Here is a 13,517-nt window from a genome sequence, read left to right as displayed (position 1 = left end):
AGCTCCAGGTATGACTTTCAATACCTAGTGTGTGTGTATTTGACAGTTTAAAACTTATTGGATTAAAAAAAATCCGGTCAAATTTTTCAATCAAAATTGATTTGACACATCACATGATTTTGATTATGTTAAATCAGTGTACTGTATGCTAAATGCAACTGCTTTAGCAAGCTGTCAAGTTGAATTGAGACATTTGATGAAACAAACCGTTTCCTGGGTAGGACCAGTACTTAGTGTCTATATGACGTACCATGACGTCGAAAGAGTACAAGACCTGCTGAGTAGAACGAGCAATGTACTTCGACGTACAATTTTCACCGACACTTGAGTGTTAGCCAATCAGAAGACACCTTACGTCTGTTGCTTTTAGAGATTTTTGACATTGAACATTATTATTATTATTATTATTTATACCGAATTATGCGACTATCAACCGCTTACTCATAGATATTGTGCGTATGTATTAAACATTATTATTATTATAATTTATACCAAATTATGCGACTATCGACCGCTAACTCATAGATATTGTGCGTATTTATTGACCTGGCGTGGCGGAATTAACCTCTGACTTATGCTAGACTTATGCTAGTTATGGTTATCACAAAATACGACCAACGGGGAGTTTATAATGCATTATTTATCTCATTAATGCTTGGTAACTGGTTACCGTTGGGAATTTCCTACACAATAATGCGCTGGACGGTCGTGATACTCCGCCCCGCATGATCATTTCATACACACAATATGCTGAATAATTTTAAAAAGGTAACAATTGAATCTTCTTCAAATTTGTATATATCTATTTCAATGCATTAAATACTTGAAACTTCTGTGTAGTTTTTTGCCATTCTGATATTTTTATTCATTTTGTCCTCAACTAAAAAAGAGATTTTAAACATTTATTATGAATAAATCTGAAGAAAAAGCGGCTCAAGAGACTAGTGTTTTGATTGGCTGTTCAGAAAATGTGTACGTAGAAGTACAAACATGTATGTCGAAGTACAAATTGTACTTTGACGTACAAATATATACTTCGAAGTGTATTTTATATTCATGTCGACGTACAATTATTGCACTTCAACGTACATTTCTCTGTTTAACGTGTAGGTCTTCTTGACTTTCAACCCAAATGGTACGCCATAGTATGTCTTTAGGGTTATCTAAAGAATGCTCCCACTTAAAGGATCAATACAGAGACCTCCCAGTGACTAAGCCAGTTAGCAGACACCCCATCCACTATACCACAGACACCGAACCAGCTATAAATTCCTGTGGCTATAATTTAGAAAAAAATAATAAGATGCTAAATCTTTAAGCTTGGAACATGTAACTCGTTTTAAGATTGATTTTTTTGGATGCATTACTCAATTATTGCAACAATTATCATATTTTGAACACATCATGTCCATATATTTATTAAAAATACATGGTTATCAAAAAAACTTAAAAAGCTTTTGCCCGTAAATTAGGTAGCACCTATAATCATATTATTAATAATACTTTTATTTTATATTGTGGCACCATACACAACATCGGAAAAACACTCAAAACCCAATGAAGACACTGTTGATTAGTATCCGTTACTCATAAATGCCCAATGTAATAGCTCCGAACGCTTTGTCTTTAGATGGACGAGTTTGGCATAAGCCCAAGATCCCTGTTAAAATAAATGTGTTTACGTATTTGAAGTTATTTCTGGTGATAACGCAATGCAACAAATACAATAGTTTGTGTCGCCTCGTTTTTATGCAATAATTACACACATGTCTTTGGTAATATATTTATACAAACAAATAAAGGGAAGCAACTTGCGCATACACAAAATAGATCGGTACTTCCGTTTAAAACTATGCAAGTGAAAAACAGATAAGTAACTATTAATGAACAAAATCTATTCTCAAATATTCGTCGATATAGATATCGCTATCTTATTTTTCTTGTGAACCACTTTATTTTAGTCTTGTAATAAATAACAAAGTCTAACTTACTTTCAAATCATGTGCACGTTGTATTCGGATAGTTCCAAGTCCGAAACCTTCATTGAATATTTGTAGTGTTGCTACTCAATGTTTGCACAAGGTACCGTACATTATTCTTCATATACCGATTTTATGAAAATTGACAGTACATTTAATTCGTGCATTAATTTGTTTATTATTTGCAAAGAATGCAAAGTCGGTGGCAGTGTTCTCTCTTCATGGCACGGATTAATTTCTCAACATTCATTTCAAAAGTATTAAAAAACAGTGTTTTTAGAATAAACCTATACATTTTTTATTTAAATACAACGAAGAACACGAAAGTCTTAGAAACGGAGTTTTGTCCATTCAAGTTTAAAAATTAAGTGAATAAAGAATGTATATTACATGAATTATTGGTTTCCCAACATAACCTATTTTGGTCCGTTCTATACAATAATGAAAGAAAAATGAAAGTAAATTTGTTTTGACTTAATACTGTGTTTTTGGTCTAAACCTATGCGTTTCTGCCTTCTGATTCTATCGTTTAGTCAATGTTCGATGACAAGATTTCCAAAATGCAGATCAGAGATCTTGAAACTGATATATGGCATACAAACGGTATATGATGAACAAATGGTATCATTATTGTACCTAGTATTCGTGTTAGTTATGCAAATGTATTTTAAGCGTGAAATATTACTAACTAATTCATATATGTAAGTTTCATTATTCTTAGATTTAAGTAATAAGGGTCCAAAAAAGCATGCCTTCTATTTTACCTCACGTTGAAATTTGTGAGTGGATAACGTATACGATATCAAATACAAACCATTTAATTCCTCGGTTTCAGATAAGACTTTTATAGTGATTTAATTATTTAAGTCACTATAACCTATGGACAACACCGGGGTTAAGTAAGCTCAGACATAGCAGTTTCTAGAGATATAAATGGTTTTTTGCTTTTTTTCCATTTACAGACTCAAAGATGACGGGCCCAATGTCGTGGGTTGGCATGTTTCTGAACATTAAGATCTATTGCAATATGTCTTTAAGTCATTCTTTTGTTAATCTGAACGCATTTGTATATTTCGGTAACGGAGAGAAAGACCAGGAGACAATCAATGACAACCATATTTGACATACATTTCAAAATCCCACATCTTGTTTCAGTGAAGGTATTTGAAGGAAAATCTTGACGTGGATCAACGGATAACAGGCACAAGATGGCGAATTACCACAATAGCTTTCCTTCATCGATGGGTTTATGAAATATGATTCAAACAGGAACAGGAGAACTCGACGAACATAAACCTGTCATATAATAACACACGCAGGGTTTGTCAATTTAGGAACGCAAATAACACAAACTGTTGTGTCAACTCTCATAGATTTTTCCATTTTGGGTAGCCGTCACTGCATTGATAAACTACACCTGTAAAATTCCTTTATTTATTTTGAATTGTGATGGTAGAGGACATTCTTTAAGTACACTTAAATGATAAAGTAATTATTCTAGGTCGAGTTTGGAGGTCTTTAAAACCAATGAAAACACCGGGTGTTTGTTTGCATTTATGATTCCAAGTCGATGACCAACGTTTTGTCCATGTTTGTGACTTGTTTTGTTCATGTGTATCTCGTCTAGTGTTTGTTTCGGGTCTTGCTCCTTATAAATTGGGTACTTGTCATAAATACAGGATCGCATTGTATAATAAGGGTTTCCTCTACTGCTGGTGCAGCTAAAGTTTCCCTGTATGTGTATTGACAATAGCTCAAAAATGTTTCTCAAAGTGTTGTGCCATTCAACTCCTATAAGACATGCCATACTGACCTTTCATACCCTTACCTTTGAGATAAGTTTTTTTTTAACACGTCTGACTGTTGTCTCTTTTAAAGCTCTTTCTGAAGAGTGTTAATTTGTAGGCTATGGATATGATGACGATTCAGACAATAACTAACGGGGAGCAACCTGCACGGAGAAATACATGTTTTTGTTTTTCCATTGAAAACTATGTTATTTTGTATGATTTCAACTTTGAAGGAAGCGAGCATTGTTTGAATAGTATATCTCGATATGGAAAACAATGATCAATCTCTTGCATGTACCACTTAGATCTGACTAATATGATTCTAGCTAGGTTTATCTAACACTTAAATAATGTGTATGGAATATTCGGGTAAGACAATATCCAAAACTTTGGGTACCGGTTTTGGTTACTTATTATTGGAGTTTGTATGAGTAATTTATTCCCTATTTTTTAATGTAGGGCACATGCAAATCTTGTCTCCTTTTATATGCTTGTGAATAATTTTTAGACCAAACCAACTTACGATGTTACGGTATTCACTTTTTGTAATCAAACGAACCATTCTGAACAAATGTTTATAGCTGAAAAGAAGTTGTGGTAAGCTTTTTATGTAAATTCCACGATGATGAAATAACACTCCCCAGAAGCTCGTGGACAAGAATGTGTAAATTTAACCCTCTTTGGCTGCCCAAATTAGAAGTAAAACTTCATATATATTTATATATCTGAAAACTACGAAATGTAGGCTTTCTAATGATATATAATTTGTCAAAATCGGCCGAGAAATAAAAGTAAATTAGAAAAAAAGACGTTAGTGGGTATATCAAAATGTATAACCTCGGCGCTTCGATGTACGCTAATCGATAGCTACTGGTTACGTAACAAAGTATCGACAAGGTTAAACGCGCGTGGGTAAAACATAAAATGTGTATTTCTTGTGTTTAACTCGCTATATATCCATTAATAACAACGGACATATACTAAAAGTTATATTTTTTGAAAGAGGAATTAATAAGCAACAAGATAACGTTTAAACCAATAAAATCGGATGATAAGTTTTTGCATAAATTTGAATTGACTACAGTAAGGGTCAAATACTCGTTTCAACTCCTGTCAATATACGCTCCGTGGTGGGATATTTGTTTTGATCCATTGATATTTGGGGAGGTTATGGGCCTTGGACTTATTTTTGTTTCTATGATAACCGTTTTCCGTATTTTTTACGCAAGCCAATCAAGGACGACACTTTCTGTCTAGAGTAAATTTATTTTTAGTGTTGTCAATTATTAGCCTCTGAAGACTGAGGCAAAACTGCAAGCAAATGCATTAACCCTTTCAGTGCTGGAAGCGAATTTTGAAGGCCTTTGCAAACAGTTTGGATCCAGATGAGACGCCACAGAACGTGTCGTCTCATCAGGATCCAAACTGTTTGCTATTCTGATAGTATTCTTGGAAAAAAAATCGAAGAAAATGCTAATTAAAAAAATTCAGCAGACGACATTTTAGCAGACTACAAATTTCCCAGCATGCAAAGGGTTAAACCCCATTTTTGCAGAGCTAGACCCATATTGACTGAAGTTATTACTCAGCTCATGGTAAAACCGTGTAAGAATTGTACTGCTTGTTGTTGGGTATCATTATGTAGAAAAGTAATCCTGTATTTACCTGTATACCGATAGTTTGTACTTGTTTCATGACATGTTTGATTCTTTTTGTCACTTTTAGTTCATTTACACCACCAAGTGTTTTGTAACAATTGTATTGGCTTTAGGTTAAAGAATGCATGGGAAAAGCTCAGACATTTGTTATATGCATATGCATAAAGCCCGTTTTCCCCAGAACGTGGCTTATTTGATTAAAAACAGTCATGTTATAATATAAAGATTACTTTATTAAGCTTTCCAGTATGTCCATTGTGATTTTGCTATGTACCATGAACAAAGTGTCATGGGCCAAAGAAATTTCAAGTCATTGTACCAAGTTTGTTAAACATTTTATATATGAGTCGCGTTCTGGAGAAAACTGGGCATAATGCATGTGCGTAAAGTGTCTTCCCAAATTAGCCTGTGCAGTCCGCAGAGGCTAATCAGGGACGACACTTTCCGCCTTAACTGGATGTTCTTGTAGAAGAGACTTCCTTTTAACGAAAAATACCATAAAAGCGGAAAGTGTCATCCCTGATGCTGTCTGGACAGGCTAATCTGGGATGACACTTTACGCACATACATTATGCCGAGTTTTCTCAGAACACGACACATATAATGATTCTGATATATTGTTGTTCTGTACATTTAATATCTGTTATATGTATCCGTTGACTCTTCATATTTGAGGGTGTTATATGAAACGGGTGTTTAATGCATGTGCATAAAGTGTCGTCCCAGATTAGCCTGTCCAGTCCGCACAGGCTAATCAGGGTTGACACTTTCCGCTGTTGATATTTTTAGTTTCAAAGAAGTCTCTTCTCAGCAAAAATTAAGTTTAGATGGATAGTGTTGTCCCTGATTAGCCTGTGCGGACTACACAGGCTAAACTGGGAATAAACTTTATGTACATGCATCAAACCCTCTTTTCACAAAGCGCGACACATTTAAGGGTGTTGAGTGTAAATTTCTTGATCAACATTTTAATAGAATATTTATTCTATTGTAAATAAAATAAATGAAAGAAAAGTAACATTGTTTGCTTGTAGTTTATTTGTATGATATAAAAGACTATCAGAGCTTCAATAGTTATGCTCAACTTTGCTATGCACAATGGTTGAATTATAGTAAACACCGATGTGACACATGAAAACTATAATGTACTTCCCTTCTTCTTAATTATTTTTTATCGAGTGCAACGGGATTGTCTCCCATATGGCCATCGCCCCCAGAAAGACGTGTTAGTTGGTTACGGGGGATAGTGCAAGATACAGGAGACACCCCGTTCCAGAGGTGACCCTGGGTCTTTTAGTGCCTGGTGTATAGCACCTAGTACACTGCACCTCGGTTTAACGTCTCATGCGAAAGACGAGTTGGTAGGTTAGGTGCAGCGGGGGATCGAACCAGCGATCTCTGGATTGTGAAGCCAGTGTGTTACCTTCACAATCCACTACCCTATGTGTCACATTTTAGTTGAAGAGCTTATGTTACATAAGTGACCCAGATGACCTTGACCTTTAGAATCATAGAGCAATAGGTTTCTTTGTTTCATAAAGACCAATCACCTTGGGTAAACCTTTTCCCCCTTTAAAAGCAAAGTGTCAATTGCTATAAGCAAACAGCATAAAACCATATCAGCATGCGAGTAACTCGCAGTCTGTTCAGGTCTTATGCTGTTTGCTGCTCATCAGTATCTGAGGGTTGGAAATGAAGCTTGTAAAACTTGAATATAGTAAGAAAGGTATTTAATTAAATGTTACTTTCTAAGGGACTACAAATGCGTCAACATACGTATCTAAGTGGTAAAGGGTTAAGATAAGAGCTAGAATGCTTCAAATGAACAGTTAGAAAAAAATAGAATGGAAATCACAGTGAGATTCTGGACTACTGACAGACGGACAAACACGTCAAAAACAGTGTCTTCTCCAGCTGAGTGTGATACATCAAAATACCACATGCATTCTTGGTTTCATTAATCAGGTTATAACAACACATTTTATGTCGTAAAATATCAGTATATGTTTATTCAAATAAATTGTATGTATCATTTTTTAAACCAAACAACACAAAACGGAATACTAAATTAGCCGCACTCCGTGAAAAGGGGGTTTAATGCATGTGCGTAAAGTGTCTTCCCAGGTTAGCCTGTGAAGTTTGCACAGGCTAATCTGGTACAACACTTTCCGCCTAAACTGGATTTTTGCTAAGAAGAGATTTTCTTTAAAAGAAAAATATCATAAAAGGGGAAAGTGTCGTCCCTGATTAGCCTGTGTGGACTAATCGACGACAAGACTTTACGCACATGAATTAAACCCCCTTTTCACAAAGAACCGCTCAAATGTATTAATATGACAGATCATATCATAGGTAAGACTGTTTGAGCACAATTGAAAATTAATTATTCCACACTACACATTTGAATCCTATGCATGATTTTGATGCTTTACTTTTCTGAATTGTGCCTTCTGTATGTCATATGCAACCAGAAAAAGACGTCATAACATGGTGGTCATGCACCTCTAATAATTTATGTCCTTTATAACTCCTTCAGTGTGGTTAAAAAATAAAATCATTCAGATCAATGTATAAATGGTTGAGCAAAAGACTGGTTACCGTATCATACTTGCAACGTTTTGAGAGAACCGAGCTATATGCATGGATGTAACGTTTCGTCCCAGAATAGCCTGTGCAGTCTGTACAGGCTAATATGGGAAAGCACTTTCTGCCCAGACCATTTTTTTCAGTTATAAGAGACTTCAATGAAAAATTCCATAAAAATGGAAAGTGTCTTCCCTGATTAGCCTGTTCTGAATGCACAGGCTAATCTGTAGCCTGTTCTGAATGCACAGGCTAATCTGAGACAACACTTTACACACATGCATCAAATCCTTTTTTCCCAGAGCACAACTCGTATTTGTGAATAACAAGCAAATTCGTTGAATTGATATCCCTCGCCAATATGCTTATTGAAACAAAAGTTTCCTGGACGCCCTTTGACCTTAATGTGTGACCTTGACCTTAGCCCCTAGGATTATGAGTGTTGAATGTGAAGCACCCCCAGATGATTGAGAACAACTATGGCAAGTTTCATGGCTCTGGGTCATGTGTTAATGGAGATAAAGCTCTAAGCTTATATCAAAAAGCATTTTTTCAAGAAACAAAGGGCCATAACTCCGTTATTAACAGATGGTGTACAATGAAATTTGGCGTGCATCATCCTCTTATCCATATATATGCTTATACCAAGTTTCAATGAAATCCGCCAAAGCACTTCCAAGATATGGCTTCGGACGGACGGACGGACAATGATAACAAGATGTTACAACTGGTTCAAACTCAATCCTTCATATATAATGACTTTTAAATCTCAACAATTGAGTTAACAAATGCTACCGTAACAGCTTGCTTAAGTATAATTAACAGTCATGTATCTGAATAAATCAATAGCTGAAAATCAATGCAGAATACTTGTGAGGTTAAAACAAAGACAGATCCAAGAACAATAACATCATGGGCTAGTTGACATACTTGATGGTGTACTGCTTAACAAAGTACCTATTTAGATAACATAGTTTAGAGTGTACTGTCTATAACAAAGTACCTATGTTAACCTATGTTAATATTGCTGGTAATAGACAATAAGATTAATTCCACAGGTAGCTTAGTCTTAAATATTTGAAGATCTAACAATTTTAGAAGTGGAAAAAAACGCCCGTAAATTTTATCAAATATTGTTGCAAAAGCTGGAAAATTGAATACAAGCATATAACTATAAACAAACATAAATGTTTAGTTCTTGAATGCTTCAAGAACATGCTACATGGCCAAAAGAAAATGTTTAGAGCTGGAATACTAAAAGCACATACTACATAGCCAATGGACAATGCTGATAACATATTATAAATTCAGGATTTTTGTTGGTTTGGGTGGATAATTGATTTTTATTCACAAGGGAATGGAGAAATATATATATTCAAGAGTGGCGCACCAATTTTTGAAACCGCAAACATGCATTAAATAAATAGCAACGTTCAATTTCATTTCTTGCTTTGTCTCATTTCTACATTCAGATTTAGTATTTATTATAAAAAATATTACATAATATTATACGACCTAAAACACTTATTTTTTACATAAAACAATAATTATAAGATGTATTTAGTTAATTGATAATGTATGTATACATGTATTAGAAAACTTTAAAACCAGTAATTGTCCTGGATTTCGTGGTTGGAAGTAAAGAATTTGTGTCCAAAGAATAATATACATTCTTTCAAGTCTACACTCTTCCTTAAGATGACAGGAAGCACATGTTTATCACAGATCCATAATGAATACATACAGTATACAGCTGTACAATCTTGATTATATATTTTGTCCAATAAAATACATGTTACATCTAATTTTTGATTAACCCATTTATGCCTAGTGTCTAGAAAGAAGGCCTTGGAAAACAGCGTAGACCCAGATGAGACGGCGCATCATGCGGCGTCTCATCTGGGTCTGCGCTGTATGCTTAAAGGAATTTCTGTAAGAAATATTCTAAATATAGAAATAAATATACTAGACATCCCTAATTTTGGAAATAAATTTATCCAATTTAGAAGGATGGGAGAGTCCACTAGGTGTAAATGGGTTAACTATTTATTTGATAAAAGAGGATGCAAACTATTTACCGTAATGAACTTGATTAATAGTCTGAAATATAAAAATATTAGTGTTTATTAATTAATTGATTGAATGTAAAAACTTTATTGTGGATATGATTCTGACATATTAAAAAAGCTAATAGGTCTCAATCAACAATTTAAACAAAGTAAGAGCTCGTGTTATAAGGTACCCATAGAGCCATGCGTGAAACAAATAATATACATTCTTTCAAGTCTACACCCTTCCTTAAGATGACAGGAAGCACATGTTTATCACAGATCCATAAAGAATACATACAGTATACAGCTGTACATACTGATAACATATTTTGTCTGATAAATTTCATGTCACATAAAATTTGATTCAAGTGTAGACCAAGAAACTGTTGAATTTACCGTACATTTCTGTATCAAACACTGTGTATACCATAACAGTCTTCATGGTGCAATTTTTAATCAAATAACCTATATACATGTCCTTGCATAGAAACAGATATAGTATTAAAAAAAATCCAATAGCCTGACTATAAAAATATATATAACTTGAATAGTTCGTATTAAGACTACCATAATCAATGCCGGTGGGAGCCTTATATTTTCCTAATGGAAGATGTTCAATAAATTCAAAATACAGCCATAGGCATAATAATTAATACATACCACAACCAGGAAAAAAAATGATTCTGTAGCTGCACGTGCAAACATTTTAGCTAACTATTTATAAAGAGCATGTATTTTCATTGAATATTAAACTTAAACAAAAAATAAGCTATGATAATTTTTTAGAAATGAACAGGGGAAGCGTTCATTTGGGGATTCAGCAATGTTTTTGTGTGTCAATTTTGGGGCAAAAATTAGGCCGCATTCCCAAGCTCAATAGTATATATTTTTCCTTAATTGCTGCCAGAAATTCCTGATGGAAGGTTTAAAAACAATAATATTTATTAATCAGAATATTAGGTCCATCTCCCTATTCAGCTCAAGTAATTACACTTAAGTAATTATAACATTTAAATCACTTTTGCCTTTTATTCTCCATTTTATAACAAACCACACCAATTTTAGTCAAAACAACTCAATTTTCAAAAGCAAAGGTTCCTGGCCCAATTCCCAAAATAGTAAAAAACACAAACAATATCAGGTAAAAAAGTATGCTCAAGCCTCAAAATATTTCTCCCAGAATACAAGAAAACCACCCTCCCTCTAATTGGTCTCCCACTCAAGCTTGGGGATTTGTGTATTACAGTTTCCGTGGTATATGTTGATGTGTCCCTCGCAGGTAAAATACTGATCAAACACGTCAGCGTAGCCATTATCTTTCCACCATGTGCAGAGCTGCCTGTTCCATGTGCATGGTAACACGTAGAACAACTCCATGTGCTCCACAGATATCAGTGTGTAGAAGTCTTGATCTCCCAGGTGACCTTTAAACATATATTTCTGTGACAGATTCTCTACAACCTGAGATGATATGAGAGAGTTATAGAGCTGTGACGCTCTCATCTTGTCTAAATCAAGCAGGAGAACTCCGCTGTTAAAGCCTGTGGTTCCATTAGGTGGAGGCCCGCCTACCATTGTGTCCTTGACCTTGTTTCTGTACATATGAAAGTTATGCCGATACACGGGCTGAGCATCGTTTGCTATGCCCATAATGTTGCTGCTTGAAAACTTATCAAAATGCGTGAACAATTCTGCAACATCAGCATTAAATTTCAGATCTGAATCCAGCATGACCACTCGGTGCAGTTGTGGAAGGACTCTGTGTATAACTATGGAGAGGAAGAAGAGGGCGTCACTGTAGTATGCCCCAGGCTGATAGCTGAAGAACTTCTGCATATCGGAAACTATTTCATGCACTTGTCTGGTGATTGAATCAATATCCAGATGTTGAAGCTGCAAAACAAAAGCAGGACTGATAACCATTCAGAGATTTTTTTTATGTGTGAGTCCTGCGCCCTGGACTCACAAAAACCTCTGGGGATGCAAAGTTTTGAATTATGTGAGTCCCAAAAATGCAATGAAATTTCTCAAAAAATGATATCGTTTAATATTTGAACTCATTCTTTCAATTCTGGGACTCATAGATTTGCAAGTTATCGAGTCCCAGGACTCAGATGAGAAAATTTGTAAAAATATCACTGAATATAGAATGGAAAACATTTAAGACTATGGAAAATTTGTAATTTCAGGGCTCTGACACTGTAGAAACTCGGAAAGGCTGAACTATGCTCAATTGGTCATTGTCGGCTCCGGTACTACTTTTGTTACGTATTATGTAATGCGTTCAATGACATCAGATTTAGTGTGGGAATAAAACTCGGTTCAATGACATCAGATTTAGTGTGGGAATAAAACTCGGGTACAGTTTAATCTGGCCGGGTACATGTAAGTTCATTTTCTGTACTCGGGGTATATATAAATATACTTAAGAATGAGCAGGGTACATTTAAGTAGTTTTCAAGCCGACAATGACCAATCGAGCCTGAATCACAATTATGTTGATTGACATTAAATCAATTTATTATAAACATTGAATGAAACAAATAAAAAGGACAAAAATGAACCCAGCTTGTGTGTTTTTTGGATACTATTATTAATAATATCAAAACACAATATCAAGCCGCACATGGATTCAATCTTTCAATGGTCTGAAAATACTTTTGTAACAATCTATCTTCCATAACTATTTAAGGTCAGATCTTAATCAAGGCTTACTGTTCAAAGTAAAACAAACTTTGGTGGATTATTGTGTTTAAGTGTTAAAGTATCTACCTGGTATTTGCTGGAATCTGCCACCTCCAGAAGAATAGATCTGGCAATCTCCTTGCTTTTTTCATCTCCCAAAATATGAAGATTCACAGGTCGTCGCGCAAATCTGAACATTGATCGCACAGTTGTTTTAAATTTATCTTGAAGACCTGGGTTACTCTCAGCTTTGGTGAAAGTGATCATCACATCATGTCTCTTTTCAACGCCTGTGTCTTTCTCTGATTTAGTCTTAGATTCCGAAATTATTTTGTGATCATTTGTCTTAAAATTTTCATTTGGTTTCATAGATTCTTGCATATTTCTAAGGCCAGAAATTTTAGGAGAACTTGCATAGTTGTAGAAACAGTATACCCCAAGTATAACTATTAGTAAACACAAGACCTGGAGTATTTTTGAAGAATTTATCAGTTTAAAAGCCATCCTTAACAACCCCATTGTGAAAGTGAAAGCGGATATGCGAGCAATGCCTTTAATATGCTGATATTTGAATTATCCCATATCCATCCGGAGATCCTTGGTGGTATTTAGGATGACCGGAGTTTATGTGGCATCAAACTTAATAAGCGGTCCATTTCGGTATTTAAAGTAAGTATGAAATTATGTTACTATGGCAGAAATATTTGTCTTTAAAACATAATGCTACCCTTAACAGTATTTAAATGACTGCGTTTTTTTTCCAAATTGCGA

General features: G+C 34.8%; 1 protein-coding gene across 1 annotated transcript; it reads right to left on the bottom strand.

Moving 5' to 3' along the window:
* Positions 1–7,416: 7,416 nt before the first annotated feature.
* On the bottom strand, positions 7,417–13,445 carry LOC127842085 (xyloside xylosyltransferase 1-like). Its single transcript, XM_052371403.1, has 2 exons — positions 12,834–13,445; positions 7,417–11,954 (listed from the first exon to the last, which is right to left on the bottom strand). The coding sequence occupies exons 1-2, from the start codon at positions 13,263–13,265 to the stop codon at positions 11,265–11,267; spliced, it is 1,122 nt and encodes a 373-aa protein (XP_052227363.1). The 5' UTR covers positions 13,266–13,445; the 3' UTR covers positions 7,417–11,264.
* Between the last annotated feature and the right edge of the window lie 72 nt (positions 13,446–13,517).

The sequence above is a fragment of the Dreissena polymorpha genome, chromosome 8, assembly GCF_020536995.1.
Source record: "Dreissena polymorpha isolate Duluth1 chromosome 8, UMN_Dpol_1.0, whole genome shotgun sequence".
Classification (NCBI taxonomy): Eukaryota; Metazoa; Mollusca; class Bivalvia; order Myida; family Dreissenidae; genus Dreissena; species Dreissena polymorpha.
This window is presented reverse-complemented; position numbering and strand designations above follow the sequence as displayed.

Excerpts from the sequence above, each read along its gene's own strand:
- LOC127842085 (XM_052371403.1), bottom strand. The coding sequence starts at position 13,265 with ATGGGGTTGTTAAGGATGGCTTTTAAACTGATAAATTCTTCAAAAATA. Across the intron at positions 11,955-12,833 it reads CAGATTCCAGCAAATACCAG|CTTCAACATCTGGATATTGA; the intron begins GTAGATACTTTA and ends TTTGTTTTGCAG.